Source organism: Hemiscyllium ocellatum, chromosome 3 (assembly GCF_020745735.1).
Source record: "Hemiscyllium ocellatum isolate sHemOce1 chromosome 3, sHemOce1.pat.X.cur, whole genome shotgun sequence".
Lineage (NCBI taxonomy): Eukaryota > Metazoa > Chordata > Chondrichthyes > Orectolobiformes > Hemiscylliidae > Hemiscyllium > Hemiscyllium ocellatum.
The window spans coordinates 106,846,234-106,865,853 of NC_083403.1; the positions used below are offsets into that span (position 1 = coordinate 106,846,234).

The 19,620-nt window shown below is 39.8% G+C and overlaps 1 protein-coding gene across 1 annotated transcript in view; it reads right to left on the reverse strand.

Moving 5' to 3' along the window:
* Positions 1-454: 454 nt before the first annotated feature.
* The window catches only part of LOC132834023 (signal-induced proliferation-associated 1-like protein 2), a 427,470-nt gene continuing 408,304 nt past the window's right edge, over positions 455-19,620 (reverse strand). The window contains exons 19-20 of the mRNA XM_060852741.1: positions 2,487-2,568; positions 455-817 (exon numbers count right to left, since the gene is read on the reverse strand). Of these exons, the coding sequence (XP_060708724.1) occupies positions 671-817; positions 2,487-2,568 (229 nt within the window). The 3' untranslated portion in view covers positions 455-670. The remainder of the gene's footprint in view (positions 818-2,486; positions 2,569-19,620) is intronic.

Below are 19,620 nucleotides of genomic sequence, written 5' to 3' on the forward strand. Positions count from 1 at the left end.
TAATAAATTTAAGGTTAAATAATTTTAAATAATTGTTAAATACAGGACACTTTTCATTAGAGCTTCTGTACAAAGATAAACAGATTTGGCATTGTACAAATGGCTTGCCAGTTTGCTGTGTGCACACATTACTGAGAAAGGTGCACTACTGACCCTATAGCCTTAAATGAACTGTACAAAAATCAGTGAAACTGTAGGCTAAGTAGTGAACTATTCAAAAGGCAAGTGAGCATTAAACATCAGAACACTGTTTGTTTCAGGCACCAATGTTTTTTTTCCTGTAAATGAACATTCCTCTAAAGTAATTGTATCTAAACCTGCTTCATCAGACTAGTGCTAAATTTCAAACAAAGCCCTGCGGATATCACTAAAGTCTTATTGCTATGACACTGCAACAATGAAAAGAAACTAATTACAAAAAATAGAGCACCTTTTACATTGAAGTTACTGTCTCAAGATTTTATTTTATAGTACAAGAGGCTGCGAGTCTTTAGCAAGTTCAACTGTTGTGTTAATTGTATTCTTGTCATTGGTGTGTTCAAGTGAACAGAATCAGACACAAATATAGCTACAACACCTATACCTATTTCTGAACAGATTAGCATCACATTCTAGGAATTAATTAATTTTCCACCTAGTGCGTTTTATTATGATCCTCAGAATCCATTTATCAGGATTTCTTGTCAATAGTGTTGAAAAACCATTCAGTAAATTTCCTTAGCTGTGCAGCAGCAGTTTGGGACTCCTCTTGAAGCCGCAGGTTATCATGTCGCAAGTGGTGAACCTCAGCCTGCAGCATTGCCTTGTCTTCCTTTTCCTGCTCAGAGAAACATCACATGAAAAAATACAAACAGGGCTGGTAACTACACTGCATCCAACAGGACTTTGATACATTGGGTTTTATACGATGTGACGTATATACTTTCCCTCGTAAGGCACATCTCAATTAATTCATGATTTTAAAGTATGTGGCAACACTTGATTGTTTACACTGGCCATCAGACTTGGCTTTGTTTTGGGTTAGTATTACATAAAGACAGACTTATTTTTCTCAAATGATGCTCCAGTTTCAGGGAGAAATCAAGCATTTAGTTGAGAATTAATCTTGCAGGTTAATACATTCGGAATTGGTGACTGTGTTTTCAATTTTGCAAAACTTTGTCTTCCCAAAAACATCAGGCAAACCACATGTGTGTAAGCAGCACAGGGTATATGGTGAGAGAGGATGAGGGCAGGTGTGAGACACGAGAACTGTACAGAGATAGGATAGATGAGAGCTGCAGAGAGAGGAAGAGGGTCAAGGCAGCTTGGGAGGGAAAGACACAAGGAGTAGATGAGGATGAATAGAGGAAAGGGTGACTAGTGTACAGAGGGTTAGACAGACACTGAAGGAGGAACAAAGAATATGTGGACCAAGTGGGAAGGGGAGTTGGAAATCAAGTGAGGAAGTAGGTCTGGATTGCTTGAGGAAGGAGATTTATACCAAGTAACAAGGAGCAGGATGGAAGGTATTGGGCTAGTGGGGTGGTATTTGTGGGGGATGGATGAAGGAGTTGTGGAGGGATGAAGGAGTACAGAGGAAGGGAAGGATAAATGAATATGGAAGGAGGCAGGGAAAGACAAGTGAGGGGTGGAGGGTGGCTCAGTGGTTAGCACTGCTGCCTCATAGCACCAGGGATCTGTGTCTGCATGAGTTTCCTCTAGGTGCTCTGGCTTCCTCCCACAGTCCAAAGATGTGCAGGTTAGGTGGATTGGCCATGCTAAATTAACGATAGTGTCCAGGGATGTGAAGGCTAAGTGGATTAGTCATGGGAAATGCAGGATAACAGAGACAGGGTGGACATGGTTAGGAAGCTCTTTGGAGGACTGGTGTGAACATGATAGGCTGAATGGGTTGTAAGGTTTCCATGATTCTATCAGGGAGTACAGAAGGAGGGAGTGATGAGGATGTGTAAGGGAGGGGAAGAATGTTGGGGTGAAGGGGAGGAAAGAGGTTCGAAGAGAGGAATAGGAGGGTTGGGAGGGTGAGAAGGAAGAAGTATGGAGGGAGTGATGAGGGGATATAGAGGGAATGAAGGGATTAACAGAGGGAAGGAAGAATAGTGGGATGCAGATGGAGGAATGGGCAGGGTCAGTCCAGTAGGAGGAGAGGACGAGACAAATACTGAGGGACAAGGTGTATATACTGAGGGACAGAGGGATGCATGGAATGAGGGAGAGAGGGAGGAAGGTATCCAATTAAAATGTGAAGGGAATATCAATAGAGTAAGGGAGTGAAGGATAAGGGGTATAGAATGATGTACAGAAGGAGTGGTGAATAGAGAAATAATGGAGTAGTAAAAAGAGAAGCAAGTCAAGTAAGAAGGGAGGGAGGAAGAAATGAGGGTTTATGGAGGCAAGACAGGTGTTAAAGAAGGATGTATTGATAGAGGGTAGGGACTACAATTCTGATACTCTTATAACATGTAACATGCAGAAAACAATACCTTTCGCAAGTCATCCTGAAGCTGAATGAGAATGGTCTCCAGCTGATTCACTTTCCCAGTGATCGTATTGGCACTGCTTCCTCTACATGAAAGTACCAATGTAAATAAAATGAGTGTTATGCACTTCACAAACATTAGATGTTCATTCCGTGAACAATTATTTGAACTGATTAAGTAATGAAGTATCTCAATGAGCCAGAGAACATCTAGGTCAGATGACCAAAAGTTTGGTCAAAGAGGCAGATTTGAAGATATATCTTAAAGGAGAAATGCAATACAGGAAGGCTTAGAGGTGCAGGGAAGGGTTTCCAGTGCCTAAAGCCTGGACATCTAACAGCACAGCCATCAATATTGGAGCAATTAAATTGGGAATACACAGGAGGTCAGAATTATATAACAGCAATTATTTCAGAAGGTTGTAGATTGGAGGAAATTACAAGATTGAGAGGGGAAAAATAACAGGAATTTGAAAACAAGAATGAGAATTTTAAAATTGAGACACTGTTGGACCGAAAGCCAACACTGAGGAGCAAGCACAGGGGTGACAGTTTTGGCCATATTGGTGGTAAATGCGACAATGAAGTGATTAATGATGGCCTTGTGTGATTGACACTACGGAATCAGCAAGGTGATGAGATTGCAAGGTCAAATGGTTTGGCTCTGATGATGGCTTGCAAAATATATATACGAAGGGAGTGTTTATTCTTATAAACTTATCAATAATTTACAGAGATAAATAAAATAATAGTAACTGTGGGAACTACATAATGAATCTGAGAATATCTATGAAGTCAACATCAGAGCTGAAATCCTTGTTCAGCAGTCACACAAAAGTGTAGGATAAAGATGAGACACTTATTTGAGTCTATGGCTCTCTGGAGAAGCAAATCATCTTTCGTCACTCTCTCACCTTTTCTCTACAGCTTCGAATTTATTTTTCCCCAGATACCTTCCAGATGAAGCAGCAATTTACCTAAATTTCTCTGAAGCTAGTCTACTGTATTTGCTGCTCACAATGTGGACTCCTCTTTTGGGACGATGAAACACAAACTGGGTGACTGCTTTGCAGAACACCTATGTTCTGTCTACAAAAATGACCCTGAGCTTTTAGCTGCCTGCCATTTCAACACACTGTTTTCCCTGGCCAACATCTCTGTCTCAGACTTGCTGCAGTGCTCCAGTGAGGCTTGGTGCAAGAACAGCATCTCATCTTCACCTTGGCCACCCGACAGAACTCGTTATCAAGTTCAATTAATTTCGACCCTGAACACGTCCTTTACACACCCCATAATGAGTTTCTATCTTGACATGAGCTGCTTTCAGCACAGCCAACTCAGCATAAGACCATAAGAATCAGGAACAAGAGTAGGCTGATCAAACCCTTGAGCCTAACCTGCCATTCAATAGCAACATTCCTTACATCCACTTTCAAGGCTTTGCCCCATAACACTTGATTCCTCTACTGATCAAAAATCTGTCCACATCAGCCTTACGTTTACATTGCGATTCTGCCCTCACAGTTCTCTGTGGCAAAGACTCATAACCCTCTGAGAGAAGAAATTCCTCCTCATCTCAGTCTTAAATTAGCCTTAATTCTGAGACCATGCCCTCTGGTCCCAGAAGACACTCCCGTAAGGGGAAATATCCTTTCAGCATTTACCTTGTCATGCTCTTTAAGAATCCTATATGTTTTAATGATATCACCTTTCATTCTCCTGTTTACCTTTGTTCATAAGACAATTTCCGCATGCAGTGAACTCTATACTGCCTCCAATAGAATGATAGCATTCCTTAAATAATGGGGCCAAAAAATTGCGTACAGTATCTTAGATGTGGCCTCACCAACACCTTGTAGAGTTACAGTAAGACTTCCCTACTCTTATACTCCACCACCCTTGGGCGGGAAATAAGGGCAAATGTTCCATTAGATTTCCTGTTTACCTCCTGCGTGCTGCGTAGCTGCGTGCTGGCTTGTTTGGTTTCATGAACAAATATCTCTAAGACCCTTTGTGTTGCAGCTTTCTACAGATTCTCTCTATTTAAATAATACCCTGTTCTTTTGTTCTCCATTTCAGAATGAACAACTCTGCATTTTCCCATATTACATTCCATTTACCAACTTGTGACCACTTACGTAAACTATCCATATTTCTCTGTAAACTATTTCTATCTCTCCCTCAATCTGTCCTTCCACCTAGTTTTGTCGTTTACAAATTGGATTATAGTCCATTTGCTTCCTTCCTTCAAGTCTAATATATATCATAAACAATTGCAGTCCCAGCATGTGACCCATTGATCAGATCACCAGAAAAAAATAATTTATCCCTCGCTGTTTCCTGCCCATGTTTATCCATGCCGATGTCCTATCCCCAAAACAGTGGGCTCTTACCTTATGACTTAACCTTTTATGAGGCACTCATCAAATGCTTACTAGAAGTCCAAATTAACAAGGTAATTCACTTCCCTCTATCAACTCCGGTTGAAAATTCTTTGAAAAACTAATAAATTTGTCAGATGTGATTTCCCTTTCATGAAGCCATGGTTGGTTAGATCATGATTTTCCAAATGCTCTGTTTTATTTCCTAGATAATTGATTCCAATATATTTCCAAAAATAGATGTTAGTCTAATTGGCCTATAGCGACCTACTTTTTGCCTCCTTCCCTTTTTGAATCGGGGCATCACATTGGCAGTTTTCCAATCATTTGGTACTTCTCCAAAATTCAGTAATTTTTGGAAAATTCCAACCAATGCACCTGTTATCTTCAAGGTTTGTGCGAAGATTTGTAGCTCGGGTGCTCGTTGTTATGGTTCTGTTCGCCGAGCTGGAAGTTTTTGTTGCAAACGTTTCGTCCCCTGGCTAGGCGACATCATCAGTGCTTTGGAGCCTCCTGCGAAGCGCTTCTTTGATGTTTCTTCCGGTATTTATAGTGGTCTGTCCTTGCCGCTTCCGGGTGTCAGTTTCAGCTGTCCGCTGTAGTGGTTGGTATATTGGGTCCAGGTCGATGTGTTTGTTGATGGAGTTTGTGGATGAATGCCATGCCTCTAGGAATTCCCTGGCTGTTCTCTATCTGGCTTGCCCTATGATAGTAGTGTTTTCCCAGTCGAATTCATGTTGCTTGCACCTATACAAGGTATTCGCCAAAAACGGATACCCGCGCAACTTTATCAACAGATGCGTAAGAGACAGACCACGGAACGAGGACATGCCACAACCAAAAGGACTAGCCACACTACCATACATCAGGAGCGTTTCAGAACTGACAGCCAGACTACTGCGACCCTTAGGACTCATAACGGCACACAAACCAACAGCCACGCTCAGACTACAACTCACTAGAACAAAGGACCCGATACCCATCATGAGCAAAACTAATGTAGTTTACAAAATACCATGCAAGGACTGCACAAAACACTATATAGGACAAACAGGAAGACAGCTAACAATCCGCATACATGAACATCAACTAGCCACGAAACGACACGACCAGCTATCCCTAGTAGCCACACACGCAGACAACAGGCAACATGAATTCGACTGGGCAAGCCAGACAGAGAACAGCCAGGGAATTCCTAGAGGCATGGCATTCATCCACAAACTCCATCAACAAACACATCGACCTGGACCCAATATACCAACCACTACAGCGGACAGCTGAAACTGACACCCGGAAGCGGCAAGGACAGACCACTATAAATACCGGAAGAAACATCAAAGAAGCGCTTCGCAGGAGGCTCCAAAGCACTGATGATGTCGCCTAGCCAGGGGACGAAACGTTTGCAACAAAAACTTCCAGCTCGGCGAACAGAACCACAGCACCTGTTATCTCTGTAGCTACTTCTTTTTTGGATCCTAAGCTATTCTGACCATCTGCCTTTAGCCCCATTAGTTTATTCAATACCACTGATGGTGATGGTACTTAATTACTCTCTTGTATTCTTTAATGTTAATGGATGTTCAAAGTATCTCGCCATAAAAACTGATGAAAAATATCTGTTTAACTCCTCTGCCATTTCCTTGTTCCCAAAATTATCTCTCCAAATTCATTTTACAAGGGACCTGTGTCCACTTTGATCTCTTTCTTCGTTTTTATATATTTACAGAAGTTCTTATTGTCAGATTTAACATTCTTTGGTTTGCCCTCATAGTTTTTTTTCCCGTCTTGATTAACTTTTTAGTCTTTGTTTGCTGGATACTGAATTTATCCTAAAGACTATCACTGGAGTTAGCCACTTATATGCTTTTTCATCAACTTAATACTCTCCTTAACATCCTTGATTAGCCATGGTTAGGTTTATCCCTCTATTAGAATCTTTCATCTTTAGTGTGATGTATTTTTTTGGTGAGAATCATGAATTACTCGTGCTTGCCACTGCTTACTCACTGTCATTTCCGCTAACTTATCTGCTGAGTTTGCTTCAGCTAACTTTATCCTCATTTCACAGTAATTCCCTTTATCTAAGTTAGAATAGCTGTTCCCAGCCCAAGTTTCTCACTCTTGAACTCAGTTTTAAATTCTATCATGTTATGAGCACTACTTCCTCAGGGATCTTTTTCTTGAAGCTCACTTATTAAACCTACCCCAATACCCATTACCAGATCCAAGATTGACTGCTCTCTGGTTGGTTCCATGACATATTGCTCTTCAAAACTATCCATATGCACTCTAGAAATTCATTATTATAGTTATCCTGTGCAAATCTGATTAACCCAGTCAATGTGAAGATAAAAATCACCCATAAAATAACTTGAGACAGGCTGGTATCCTGTCACCAAGTCATCCTTTATGTATGAATGAACAGTCCTTGACTGTAGATTTGCTTCTTCAGGGTTAGCTCTCAGGCTGCTAGAATTCTTGGCACTCTTCTTTTTATGTCAGCCAGGGCTTCCTGATTGGACCAACTGAACAGCTCAGTCGGGAAACTCATATTCTATCAGAGCTGAAAATGTGTTGCTGGTCAAAGCACAGCAGGCTAGGCAGCATCCAAGGAACAGGAAATTCGACGCTTCGGGCCAGAGCCCTTCATCAGGAATGGCTCTGGCCCAAAGCGTCGAATTTCCTGTTCCTTGGATGCTGCCTAGCCTGCTGTGCTTTAACCAGCAACACATTTTCAGCTCTGATCTCCAGCATCTGCAGACCTCACTTTTTATTCATATTCTATCAGGTCCAGCTGGCTGACCTTGTTACAATCTCTACATCCCCTCCCCTCCGGGTCCAAGGACATCGGCCAGTCTTCTTCTTGGAGAGCTTCCTAGACTGTTTTATCACCAGGACAGGTTCGTCCAACTCAACTCCTGATATGGGCGGCATCTAACACATGGGATCTTGCCTCTTGCATCAGGAGCACCTCGGTATAAATTCACTTTCTTCTTCCAGTGGCAAAGGCCTTGAGGCAGCTACATCCATGATGTCCATCCCTGACTCAACACTCGACAGAGAGGGTGAACCCATAGGTTCCGGCTGCCTTTCCAAATGTTCCAAGGGGCAAGGTTTAATTTGCTCCTGCATCAAATCACAGCTCTCATATGATCTACATGCTTTTTCAGGACCTTTGTACCCACCCGAACCTTTACATGTCACTGGTCCTGACCATGCATCACCCATGTCTCTTACACATGCAAGGCCATTTCTGTGGTTCTTACACCAAAGTTAGCCCCCTGTATCATTTCTCTCCCATTTGGTGGAGTCTTGTGTTCGGCATTGTTACAGAACTGGCTCAAAGGTAGAAAACAGAGGGTGGTGGAGGAGGGTTGTTTTTCAGACTGGAGGCCTGTGACCAGTGGAGTACCACAAGGATTGGTACTGGGTCCTCTATTTTTTGTCATTTACATAAATGATTTGGATGCAAGCATAAGAGGTACAGTTAGTAAGTTTACAGATGACACCAAAATTGAAGGTGTAGTGGACAGCGAAGAAAGTTACCTCAGATTACAACAGGATCTTGATCAGATAGGCCAATGGACTGAGAAGTGGCAGATGGAATTTAATACAGATAAATGTGAGGTGCTGCATTTTGGGAAAGCAAATCTTAGTAGGGCTTCTACACTTAATGGTAAGGTCCTAGAGAGTGTTGCTGAACAAAGAGACCTTGAAGTGCAGGTTCATAGCTCCTCGAAAGTAGAGTCGCAGGTAGATAGGATAATGAAGAAGGCGTTTGGTATGCTTTCTTTTATTGGTCAGAGTATTGAGTGCAGTAGTTGGGAGGCCATGTTGCAGCTGTACAGGACATTGATCAGGCCACTGTTGGAATACTGCATGCAATTCTGGTCTCCTTCCTATTGGAAAGGTGTTGTGAAACTTGAAAGGATTCAGAAAAGATTTCCAAGGATGTTGCCAGAGTTAGATAATTTGAACTATGGGGAGAGGATGAACAGGCTGGGCTGTTTGTCCTGGAGCGTCGGAGGCTGAGGGGTGATCTCATAGACGTTTACAAAATTATGAGGGGCATGGATTGGATAAATAGACAAAGTCTTTTCCCTGGGGTGGGGGAGTCCAGAACTAAAAGGCATAGGTTTAGGGTGAGAGGGGAAAGATATAAAAGGGATCTAAGGGGCAACGTTTTCACGCAGAGGGTGGTAAGTGTATGGAATGAGCTGCCAGAGGAAGTGGTGGAAGCTGGTACAATTGCAACATTTAAAAGGCATTTTGATGGGTATCTGAATAAGAAGGGTTTGGAGGGATATGGGCCGCGTGCTGGCAGGTGAGACTAGATTGAGTTGGGATATCTGGTTGACATGGATGGGTTAGACCAAAAGGTCTGTTTCCGTGCTGTACATTTGTATGACTCTACAGTGTTCCTGATGCCATTTCACTCTCTCCTCCAGATCTAGGAAGATTAGGCTTAACCTGATACAATGTCTTCAACCCATTATCAACTCTGCTGGCGCTTTCTCTGTTGTTGAATGTGGAGTGGTCCTATAATCAAATAAGAACTGTCTCAGCATGGTATCTAGCGAGGCTCCAGGGTGCTTCTTGAAGTCAGCCTTGAAAGTTTGCCAGGCCAATGGATGGTGGCCAATAAGCTGCCCTCATATGCTGAATCTCATTCGACTTTAAAAAAACACCCAAATTCCCTGCTAGTGAACAATGGCCTGTTAGCTGTGACCAACACCTATGGGACTCTGTGCATTGAAAAAGATGAGTATAGTTTTTCTATCATCGTTCCTGTGTTTGATGAATGGATTTTATACTTGTCCAACCACTTTGAGTGGGTGTCTACAATGACTAAGAACCTTGAGCCCATGAAAGGACCTGCATAGTCCAAGTGTAACCGAGTCCAAGGTTTACCTGGCTATTCCCACAAATGAGGAGGAGCTGCTGGTGGTAATTTTTGTCCTTGTTGGCACTCTGGGCACTGCTCCACCAATACAACTATGTTTACATCCAGGCCTGGCCATCAGACAATTTCTCACCAACATCTTCATTTTGGAGACCACTTATTTTTATACTATGATGCCTAGTTCTAGATTTTTCTCCTTTCTGCATCCACCCAGTCAAGCCTCCTCAGGATCAAATGTGTTTCAATTAAGTCACACCTGATTCTTCTGAATTCCAGAGTATACAGGTCTAGGCTTTTCTCAAAACGCATTCTGCTCATTCTAGGTTTTAATCTAGTACATGTTCTTTGACCTGTTCCAATGTATTAACATCCTTCTGCAAGTATGGAGTCCAGTGCTGCAGACAGTATTCTTGATGTGTCTTACCAGTACCCTGTATAATGGAGGTACATATCAAAAAGAGGGCATTTATGAATTACAATATGTTTCAGTCTAGTGATGAATGTGTGCCAGCACAGTCTTTTACTTGTGCAGTATTTGCAATATATAGGTAAAAATTAAAGTCACCATTGTTCCAGATGATGATAGGGCTGCTCTTTCATTATAGAGAAATGACTCTGGTGGTGAGTTGAACCCCAGGTCATCACATCTTAGGCATGGCTGAGAAGGCGGGAATGTCTTGGTAACTTCAGCCAGTACGGAAATTAACCCTCACTTTTGGCATTTCTCTGCATCATAATTGCATACCAGCCATCCAGCTAACAGACTCCCACCCTACTATATGTAGTGACAGTGGATGCTTTCCCTTTGTACAGTATGTGAAATAGACTGGCTAAAATGCTACTGAGACTCTCTCAGTAATAAGGTCATGGTCAAAGTGAAAGAATTTGGGAGGTTTACCAGTTTCTGATTTGGGGATAACACGCTAAATCATAAAGAAGTCATTCCCTGTAAAATAGTCAGAATCAATTATGTTATTAGCATGGATGTAGTGACCAATGAAATACTGTTATTATGTAGGCCATCAATGGGGGGAAAAAGAACAGATGAAAATGGTTATGGATAAAGCTGTTATTTGATCATTTTATTTTGCATTTGCAATATACAGTACATAATTTGGACACTATCGTATTCCTTCTAATGGAATATAATCACTCTGCTAAAGAAATTAAAGAAGCATTCTTTAAATGAAATTAAAGAAGCCTCCCCAAAAGGTTAAAAATGTTTTTAAAAAGGACGCAAGAATAAAAGGATGGGGAAGTACGACTTTCTCCTCACTTTCTCCTAATTTGAGATTTGTAATAGATTCCAAAGGACACCATCACAGCTTGTCATAAATCTGCCCTTAGCAGGATATTTCGGTGAGCTCATGGGCATGGATTTAGAGGTATGAGATAAAGAAAAATGCATTTTTATTTTATTTTGTTGATTTGACATAATATGTGGCAATGATAAGAAAATAATTAATTCTACAGTAATGGAAAAGTGGAGAGTGATTGGACTTGGATGACTGACAAAAATTCTGATAATGGGAGGAATTTGTTAATGAGAAATTGAGAGATATGTATGCAAATGTGAATATAATAGTTATGAACATGTCAAATGAAGCCCATTTAACAATGGAGAACTGTGCAGCAACAGACAAAATGGTATGTAAAATTTTGGCAGATCAGTCAAACTGTAAATTATTGTCTGCACTCGTGTGGACTGTCCATATTAAAAATTTTTTGAAGATGTTTGGACGATATTGTCCCTATCAGTTACTTTGGGTAGGAATCCTAAACTTCCATCATTAATAAGTGATCAGCTCTCCGCTTTGGAAGGCTTTATAATTTGCTCCACTTTTTTTGGAGCATTTGAATGCACTGCACGCAGATAGAAAAAACCTTCATTAAAGCCAAAGACTCAGAATGTATTCAATAAGCCTCAAGATACAAAGTAAAGCCATCGGAAGCTAGTTTTAGACAGGGAGGTGGGATTCATTATAAAGGGCAGGGGTTTAAAGACTGCACAGGCCTGGTGGTAGAAGAGAAGTTTATTGTGGAAGACAGAAAAATAATTATTGTATGGCATGGGAGCCAGATTATTTGAATACAGTCTTCAAGGAAGAAACTGCAGAAATTACTTAGGCGTCAGGTATCTCTAATACCCAAATGTTGCATAATTACAAGAATCAAACTGCCACAATTGACAGTTTCTCTGATGGACAGATCAGTTCTGACAATCAATATAAGGCTATTGATCCCAAAGAACAATGGCCAAAGAGTGAATCATATTATAAAACACTCGCCAGAAGCTCAAACAGGTCTGGGAGTGAACATGCCCCTAGAAAGAGATCACAAACTGTTGCAAGAAATCCTATTAACAGGAGGGGAGGCCAACAGTAGCAGTGCAGAAAGAGAGAGAAGACAAGATAAAGGGCATAATTGGACACGGTTGAGGAATACAGTACAAACCAGGAATACCACCAGGAGGAGAAAGTCATGCTGTTGGGAAACATTAGTGGCCACAAACATGATAGAATACAAGTTATTAAAAGATGCCAACAATAAGAATTATTAAGCTGGAGAGAATTTTGAGATGTACACAGAGGTGTCAGATAGCACTGGGAGGACAGAAAAGGTATCTCCTTTTTAGGACTTAGAAGGCTAAAGCAAGGCTAATGGTGTACAGTTTGGAGAAAACCTGGGAGATCAATATAAGGGTAGATTCACAAACAATTTAGAAGATTTTCTTGGCCTTGTTAATGACAAATACTTGGGAATGTAATTGATATTTAAACTGTGCTTCTGCAGCTCAAGCAGCAAGTATTCATCAGTTCTCTGAATGAGGCACCAAATGCAGTGAGGGCACTTTAGGCAATTTTCATTTAAGTAATTTCCAAACAACGTCTAAAGAACATGATACCTCTCAATAAGGTTTACCATGTGAAAGTTACTATGCCATGTTTTACTAGCATCATAAAGGCCAGCTTTAAGGCATCTTTATGATGTACATAGATTATTTTGTGCAGGGGCAAATATAGTGAATTTGAAAACACTGTCATAAATGAACTGAAAGGAGAATTCGAAATTGCAAGTCAGGCTTCTTAGACTTCTAAGTACATTGGATTAAAAATCCAGAAGAACGAATTAAGTGTCACTTTGCATCAACAATTTTTATATGGAAAAAGCTAGCTCCAACTGCTATTCATCAAAGTAGGACCTCACAAAAAAATGCAGAGACTGCCAAGATGAAAATGGAGGGAATGTGAAATCTAATTGGACAGCTGAATTAACTCTGTTCCCACACAAGACCGGGTGCCAATTTTGAATTATTAAAGTTGAGTACAACTATGAAAACTTTCAAAATGTAAGACATTTTTCAGACAAAACATTGAAAAAATTAAAAATGGAGTGATGTGATTTGAAATTCCATTTTTGGGAGATGACACTGGAAATTTATTGTTTTTACTGATGCTCCTTATACAAATTTCACTGATGGGTTCTAAAGTCCATAATTTATGATTTTTCTTGTGGGAAACGGAGATAAATGTTGCCCTGTAGGCTGGGAAGCTAAAAGGATCAGAAGAGTAGTAAAAAGTTCCTTAGTAGCAGAAACTCTTGCTCCTGATGATGTAGTAGATATGGCTCTTAGCGAGAATATTGGAAGTAATTCAAAAAAGGGATTTGGTGCAATACCTATTGAGTTCTACATCAATATTAACTCATGATGTGACAATGTACACAATGAAATGTATGAATCAAAAAGACTGAGGATCAACATTGCAGTTTTCAAACTGATGCTGGAAAACAGAGAAATCATTAAATTTAAATGAGTGGATAGCAACAGTCCATTATCTGATTGTTTTAAAAGAAATAAACAACCTCTAAGAAACTGTTATACAGACAGGAAAAGGACACTGGAACTTTAACATGCAGATTAAAAAGAAAGGTATTTTTGTTTTGTTTTCTTATTTAAAATTGATTTATTTATAAGGGAATCTGTCACCATCCATTATGGCCTGAAGGATTCCCCAAGATTTAATGGAACAAGGGAACAGGGTAACAGATGTAGTAATTAAAGGTTAATTGGGTGTATGTTGGTTGTATGAATATATATAGACAGTTATTATGATGTGGAGGATCAAACGCCTTTGATAATTAAACCAAACACCCATAAAAGCTCACCTCTATTATCCCAACTGTAGTAGTGAAGATTTGTGCTACTGAACTTGCCACATCCCTCGCCAAACTGTTCCAGTACAGTTACAATATTATCTGACAATGTGAAAAATTGCCCAGGTATGTCCTGTCAACAAAAAGCTGGACAAATCACATCTGTCCAATTACCACTCCATCAGTGTGCTATCAATCATCAGCAAAATTATGGAAAATGTTGTTGATTTTCTTATTAAGTGGTATCTACATGGAATAACCTCCTCAATGGCACTCACTTTGGGTTCACCAGGGCCAAGAACTCCTGATCAGTATAGCTTTGGTCTAAACAAAGACAAAATCATTTAAATTAAGAGATGAGATGAAACTACACTTAGCAGCTAGGCAGCTGGAGAAATTGAGACATCAAAAATCCCTTGATAAAATTTAAATTAATGGGAATTAAAAGGAACACTCTACATAAAGTAAGATGTTTGTGGTTTTTGGTGGTCAAACATCTCAAACCTAGGATATTGCTGCAAGAATTCATCAGGGTAATTTTAAAAAAAATTTAATCTATTTTTTCCAATCAACCTGTTCAGAGACGTTTTTACACACTTTGGTGCAAATAGGACTTGAACCCAAGCCTCCAGGTCCAGGATTTGGGACACTACCACTGTGTCTCAAGAGGAATATTGTGTGCAATTCTAGTTTTCTTCCTATCGGAAGGATGTTTGTGAAACTGGAAAGGCTTCAGAAAAGATTTGCAAGGATGTTGCCAGGGTTGGAGGATTTGAGCTATAGGGAGAGTTTGAATAGGGCTGTTTTCCCTGGAGCGTCGGAGGCTGAGGGGTGACCTCATAGAGGTTTATAAAATCATGAAGGGCATGGATAGGATAAATTGGCAAAGTCTTTTCCTTGGAGTGAGGAGTCCAGAACTAGTGGGCATAGGTTTAAGGTGAGAGGGAAAGATTTAAAAAGGACCTAAGGGGCAACTTTTTCACACAGAAGGTGGTGTGTGTAAGAATGTGCTGCCAGAGGAAGTGATAGTGGCTGATACAATTACAACATTTAAAAGGCATCTGAATAGGCCAAGTGCTGGCAAGTGGGACTAGATTAGTTTGGGATATTTGTTTGGCATGGACGAGTTGGACCGAAGGGTCTGTTTCCTTTCTGTATGTCTATGACTATGACCCCAATTCCCCAGATTATTTTTTTATTAACCTATTTTTTGAATCAAACTGTTCAGAGAGGTGTTATTACACAGCTCTGGAGAAGGTGGGACTTGAACCCAGGCTTCCCGGTCCAGGGGTAGGGACATCACCTCTACGCCACAAGTGGGCCCTAATTTTTCAGATTAGTATAATAGGCACAATCATTTTTAGCTGGTTTGTTGATGACTTCATAAAGACAGAAGTGGCGATATTTGCTTATGATTGCACAATATTCAGCGCCATTCATGACTCTACTGACTTTGAGGGAGTGTCATGGACAGCATTTAAACTTGGGCTGATGATAAGTGGTGAGTAACATTCATAACATACAAGTGTCAGACGATGGCCATCTCCAATGCAAGAATTTAACCATTTCCCCTTAATATTTAACATCATTATCCTCTAATGGAATCCTCTACCATCCATATCCTGGAGGCAGAATCTTAACTGGACTAGCTGTATAAATATTGTAGCAACAAAATAAGAGCTGCTCGGAGGCTGGGAATTCTGAAGTAAATAACACATTTCCTGACTCCCCAACCTCTGTACATCATCTACAAGGCACAAGTCAAGAGGATGATGGAATACTTTCCAGTTACCTAGATATTTTTGGCTCCTACAACATTCAGGAGATGTAGCAAAATCCAGGAAAAATGACCCCGCTTGATTGGTAACCCATCCATTACTTTCAACATTCACTTCCTCCACAATCAACACAGTGGAAGCAGTATGCATAGGCCATTTCCAGAATTCACTGCAGCAATTGTCCAAGGCTCCTTGGAAAGCGCTTTCAAATCCACAACCTTTACCGCCTAGAAAGATGAAAGCAGCACATATATGGGAAAACCATATATGTTACAATGTCTGCTCCAAACCAAGCATCATTCTAATTTGTAACTATATTGCTGTTTCCTCATTATTCCTGGTTCAATACAGTACATATACCTAACACCAGATGGACCACAGCTGTTCAAGGCTGCTCACCACCACCTTGTTAGGAACAATTAGGAATGAGCAACAAATATTTGTCTTGCCAGCATCACTTACATCACATGAAAGAATAGGGAAAAAATCCTTTGGTTTGGTGTTTGCAAGCAAATAGAGGAAGAATTGAGATAAAATGCTAGATTATGAAATGTCAAATCAAGTTCAGTATTCAGTTCTGTTTTCATATATCATAAAGGATCTGAGTTATGATGAGCATTGGGTGTAAAGGGTTAAAAAGTAGAGTGCTGACTCCAGTGAAATAATAAACAGGCACAAGTGGAGACAGAAATCCCTGTCTGTACCATCATGCTGACGAAGCAGATGTTACCTACATTCTATAAATATATGATACTAACTGCTACCAAAGTTAATTAACAAGATTTGGAGACCTGGGAACATAAAGATAGGGAAGGCCTGCTTGGTTCAGTGGAGGATAGATACCAGGATGATTGAAGATTGATTCAGTTTTATCCTTATCAAAGGACCTTGAATGTTTAACAGTGTAGGTCAGAAATGTAAAGGTGCACGTGAATCAGTGGTGCTTAGGTCATACTGAAATTCTATAAAAGGTTTCTTTTGATAAGAAACTAAGCTATAAAAATGAAATATTTTATAACAAATGCTTTTCATGATTAAGTCTGAAAACCATAATTCAAATGAAGTGTTTCCGTAGCCAAGTTGTGAAAATTTAACTTTAATTGTTGACTCACATCATTGAATGAATTTGCATAACAAAGTAACTACCAGGGGAAGGGATGTGGAGTTATTGCAAGAGAACACACAGCTGATAGAAGAAAAAGGAAATGGAGTTACTGTAAGAATCAATTAAAGCAACCCAGAAATGTTTATAATAATTTTTCTTTCTTTACAGCAATTCCCTTCATATTTTTAGCATTGCAAGTTGATTAAATTAGTTGTTTCATGCAGGCTGGGATACAGAATTCTATGTTTAACATTTGGTTTCTGACAGGTAAATGAAAAAGGAAAGGACACCGATGTTTTTCCTCCATAGTTTGCAGAATTGAATATAAACAAAATTATTATTAGTTAAGGTTTCCCATATTAAAAAAAAGGAAGTGGGCATCACTGTCTGGGTCTGCATTTATTATTCTAATTGTCCAAAAGGCAGTTGAGAGTCGACCACATTGCAGTGGGGTCTGGAGTCACATTAGGTCTGACTGGATAAAGATGGTAGGTAGAATTCCATTTGTGAAGCAGATAGGTTTCCTCAAGAAGGGCTTATGCCCGAAACGTCGATTCTCCTGCTCCTTGGATGCTGCCTGACCTGCTGCGCTTTTCCAGCAACACATTTTTCAGAAAGGTTTTTAAGCCAACTGATGATAGTTAAATGGTTGTGGCTAGGACTAGCATTGTATTCCAGATTTTTTATTGAGTTCAAATTTCATCAACTGTCATGGTGGGATTCGAACTTATGCCCTCAAAACATTAGCCTGAGCCTCTGGGTTACCAGCCCAATGACATTACCGCTACACTACTCTATGTAAGGGATTAATCCTGAGTTTGTCTTAAACTCATTTCAGATAAATTTCAAGAGTAAGAAAATTATTTGGCAACTGAATAGTCAGCTTTTATGTAAAGAAATCTTTAACATCATCTTGTTATCTGGAGCAACACTATCTTAAATGAGCTACTAATGAAAACAGATGGCAATACTTTTGCCTCACTTGGGAGTTTAAGAGGAATCACATTACACAAAACAAATGCAAAACCATCAATTTCACAGCACTCACTGGCAGAATGTTAAAGTTAAGAGTTCCCAATCAATTCTCTTTAATCTATACTGGTAGTGAGTGGTACCTAATATCATGCACTGCTGTGTCAGCAAGGTCAATACAAGAGACAACCAGTCAAAGTCATGCACATAAATGTGAACTCAACAAATCAGAATAATATGATTTTGAACATTCAGGAGATTTTTAGAAATTATTGTAGGATGGATACAATTATATTTCACAAGGCTTGCAGTTGCTTAGTTTTTAGCATTCTACATGTGATATAGAAAAATGCATAGTGCTTCCAATTGAAAGGAACGCAACTCAGTTCCTTTTTTGAGAAACAATAAACAAAATGAAATGTCTTAACAAAACCAGGTTCAATCCAGTGTTCAAGGTCAGCAGTTGCACATTATGCCATCTGTTCCTCCTCCTACTCCTCATGAAATATTTGAAAGGTTTGCCTATAATGCAGCTGCTATAATCGTGGCTGCTCATGTTATAAGTAAAACATAATTTGTACAATTTTCAAGCAAATCTTGCAACAATTTGATCATCTAATTTTCTGCTGCTAAGGTTGGGTCCCTTGATCGGGAGGATTAAGATCTTCTTTTCAGATTTTCTTACAAACAGAAATATTGCAGGTAAAAGTTTCTGTTGGAATGTATGTACATGAGTGCAATGATGCTGAAACTGAAAGAAATCAGACTGAAAATATGCAGAGATATACCCCCAACCAACAGCCAATTAGAACGCAAAATCCTATCCCAGCAAACGAGTCTATGAGTAGCACAGGGAGAAATAGTAAACCAAACAAATAAATCCAGTCACAATCAGTCACTGTTTTTTTAATAAAAAAACATTGTTTAGAATTTAAATTCACAGGGCAGTGAAACTGAATAACTACATTTGTATTTTGTGTACCTTGGAAACTGTTTGTTAGAGCTGATTTTAATTGGAATGGAATGGGGTGCTGTGGGGGTGGGGGGAGGGGAGGGGAGGGCAGCACCAATTATAATGCATATTATTTTATGGAACATATCTAATTTATCTTAGTCACTACACAAATTTCCATGTTGAATGACCCATGCATTCAGTATAAAGCTATTTACAGTTGTCAGGTTCTGAAAATACTGAAGATAGATCTTTCTCAGAGCAGTTCTGGTTAATCTTTTTAATAAAGACTTAACTCCTTTGTCACTGCACATATGACAGATTGAAATATAATAGTACTATTATTTTCAATAACACATTGGATTTTTAAGGCAGACTTGTAAATCAATGTTATAGTAATTTGAATGTGGCATTAATGAGTTCACACTAAACTTGTCAATGGGATCAAGCAAATGACCCAACACCAAAGTCGGTTGAGCACACCATTGCAGCCCTAGGACATGACTTCAGGATTTCCTCAGAGGGCCTGAGTATCCTTGGCTAACCACAGCCAATTTGTTTATTAATGACTATCCTTCTTTGAAAAGAATCAGGGGAAAGATTGTTTGCTGATGAATTTGAAGTTCAATGATTTATTTTCACTCGCACTTTACAGTGAATATTACAGTAAAATATCGTGAGAAGTTTCAACTGTCACCACAATCTTGCGCCATTTTGAAAAGTTTAAGAATTAAAAGGGTAAAAAGATATATCTGAAAGAGAATCTATCTTTGTTCCGCCATCTCCACATTGAGCCCTGAGTCAACTCACTTTCGCCACCACCCCTCTTCACTAACTTGTGTCATCTATGTTGGACTCACCACTGTAGGAGTCGCTACTCTTTAGGCACCCA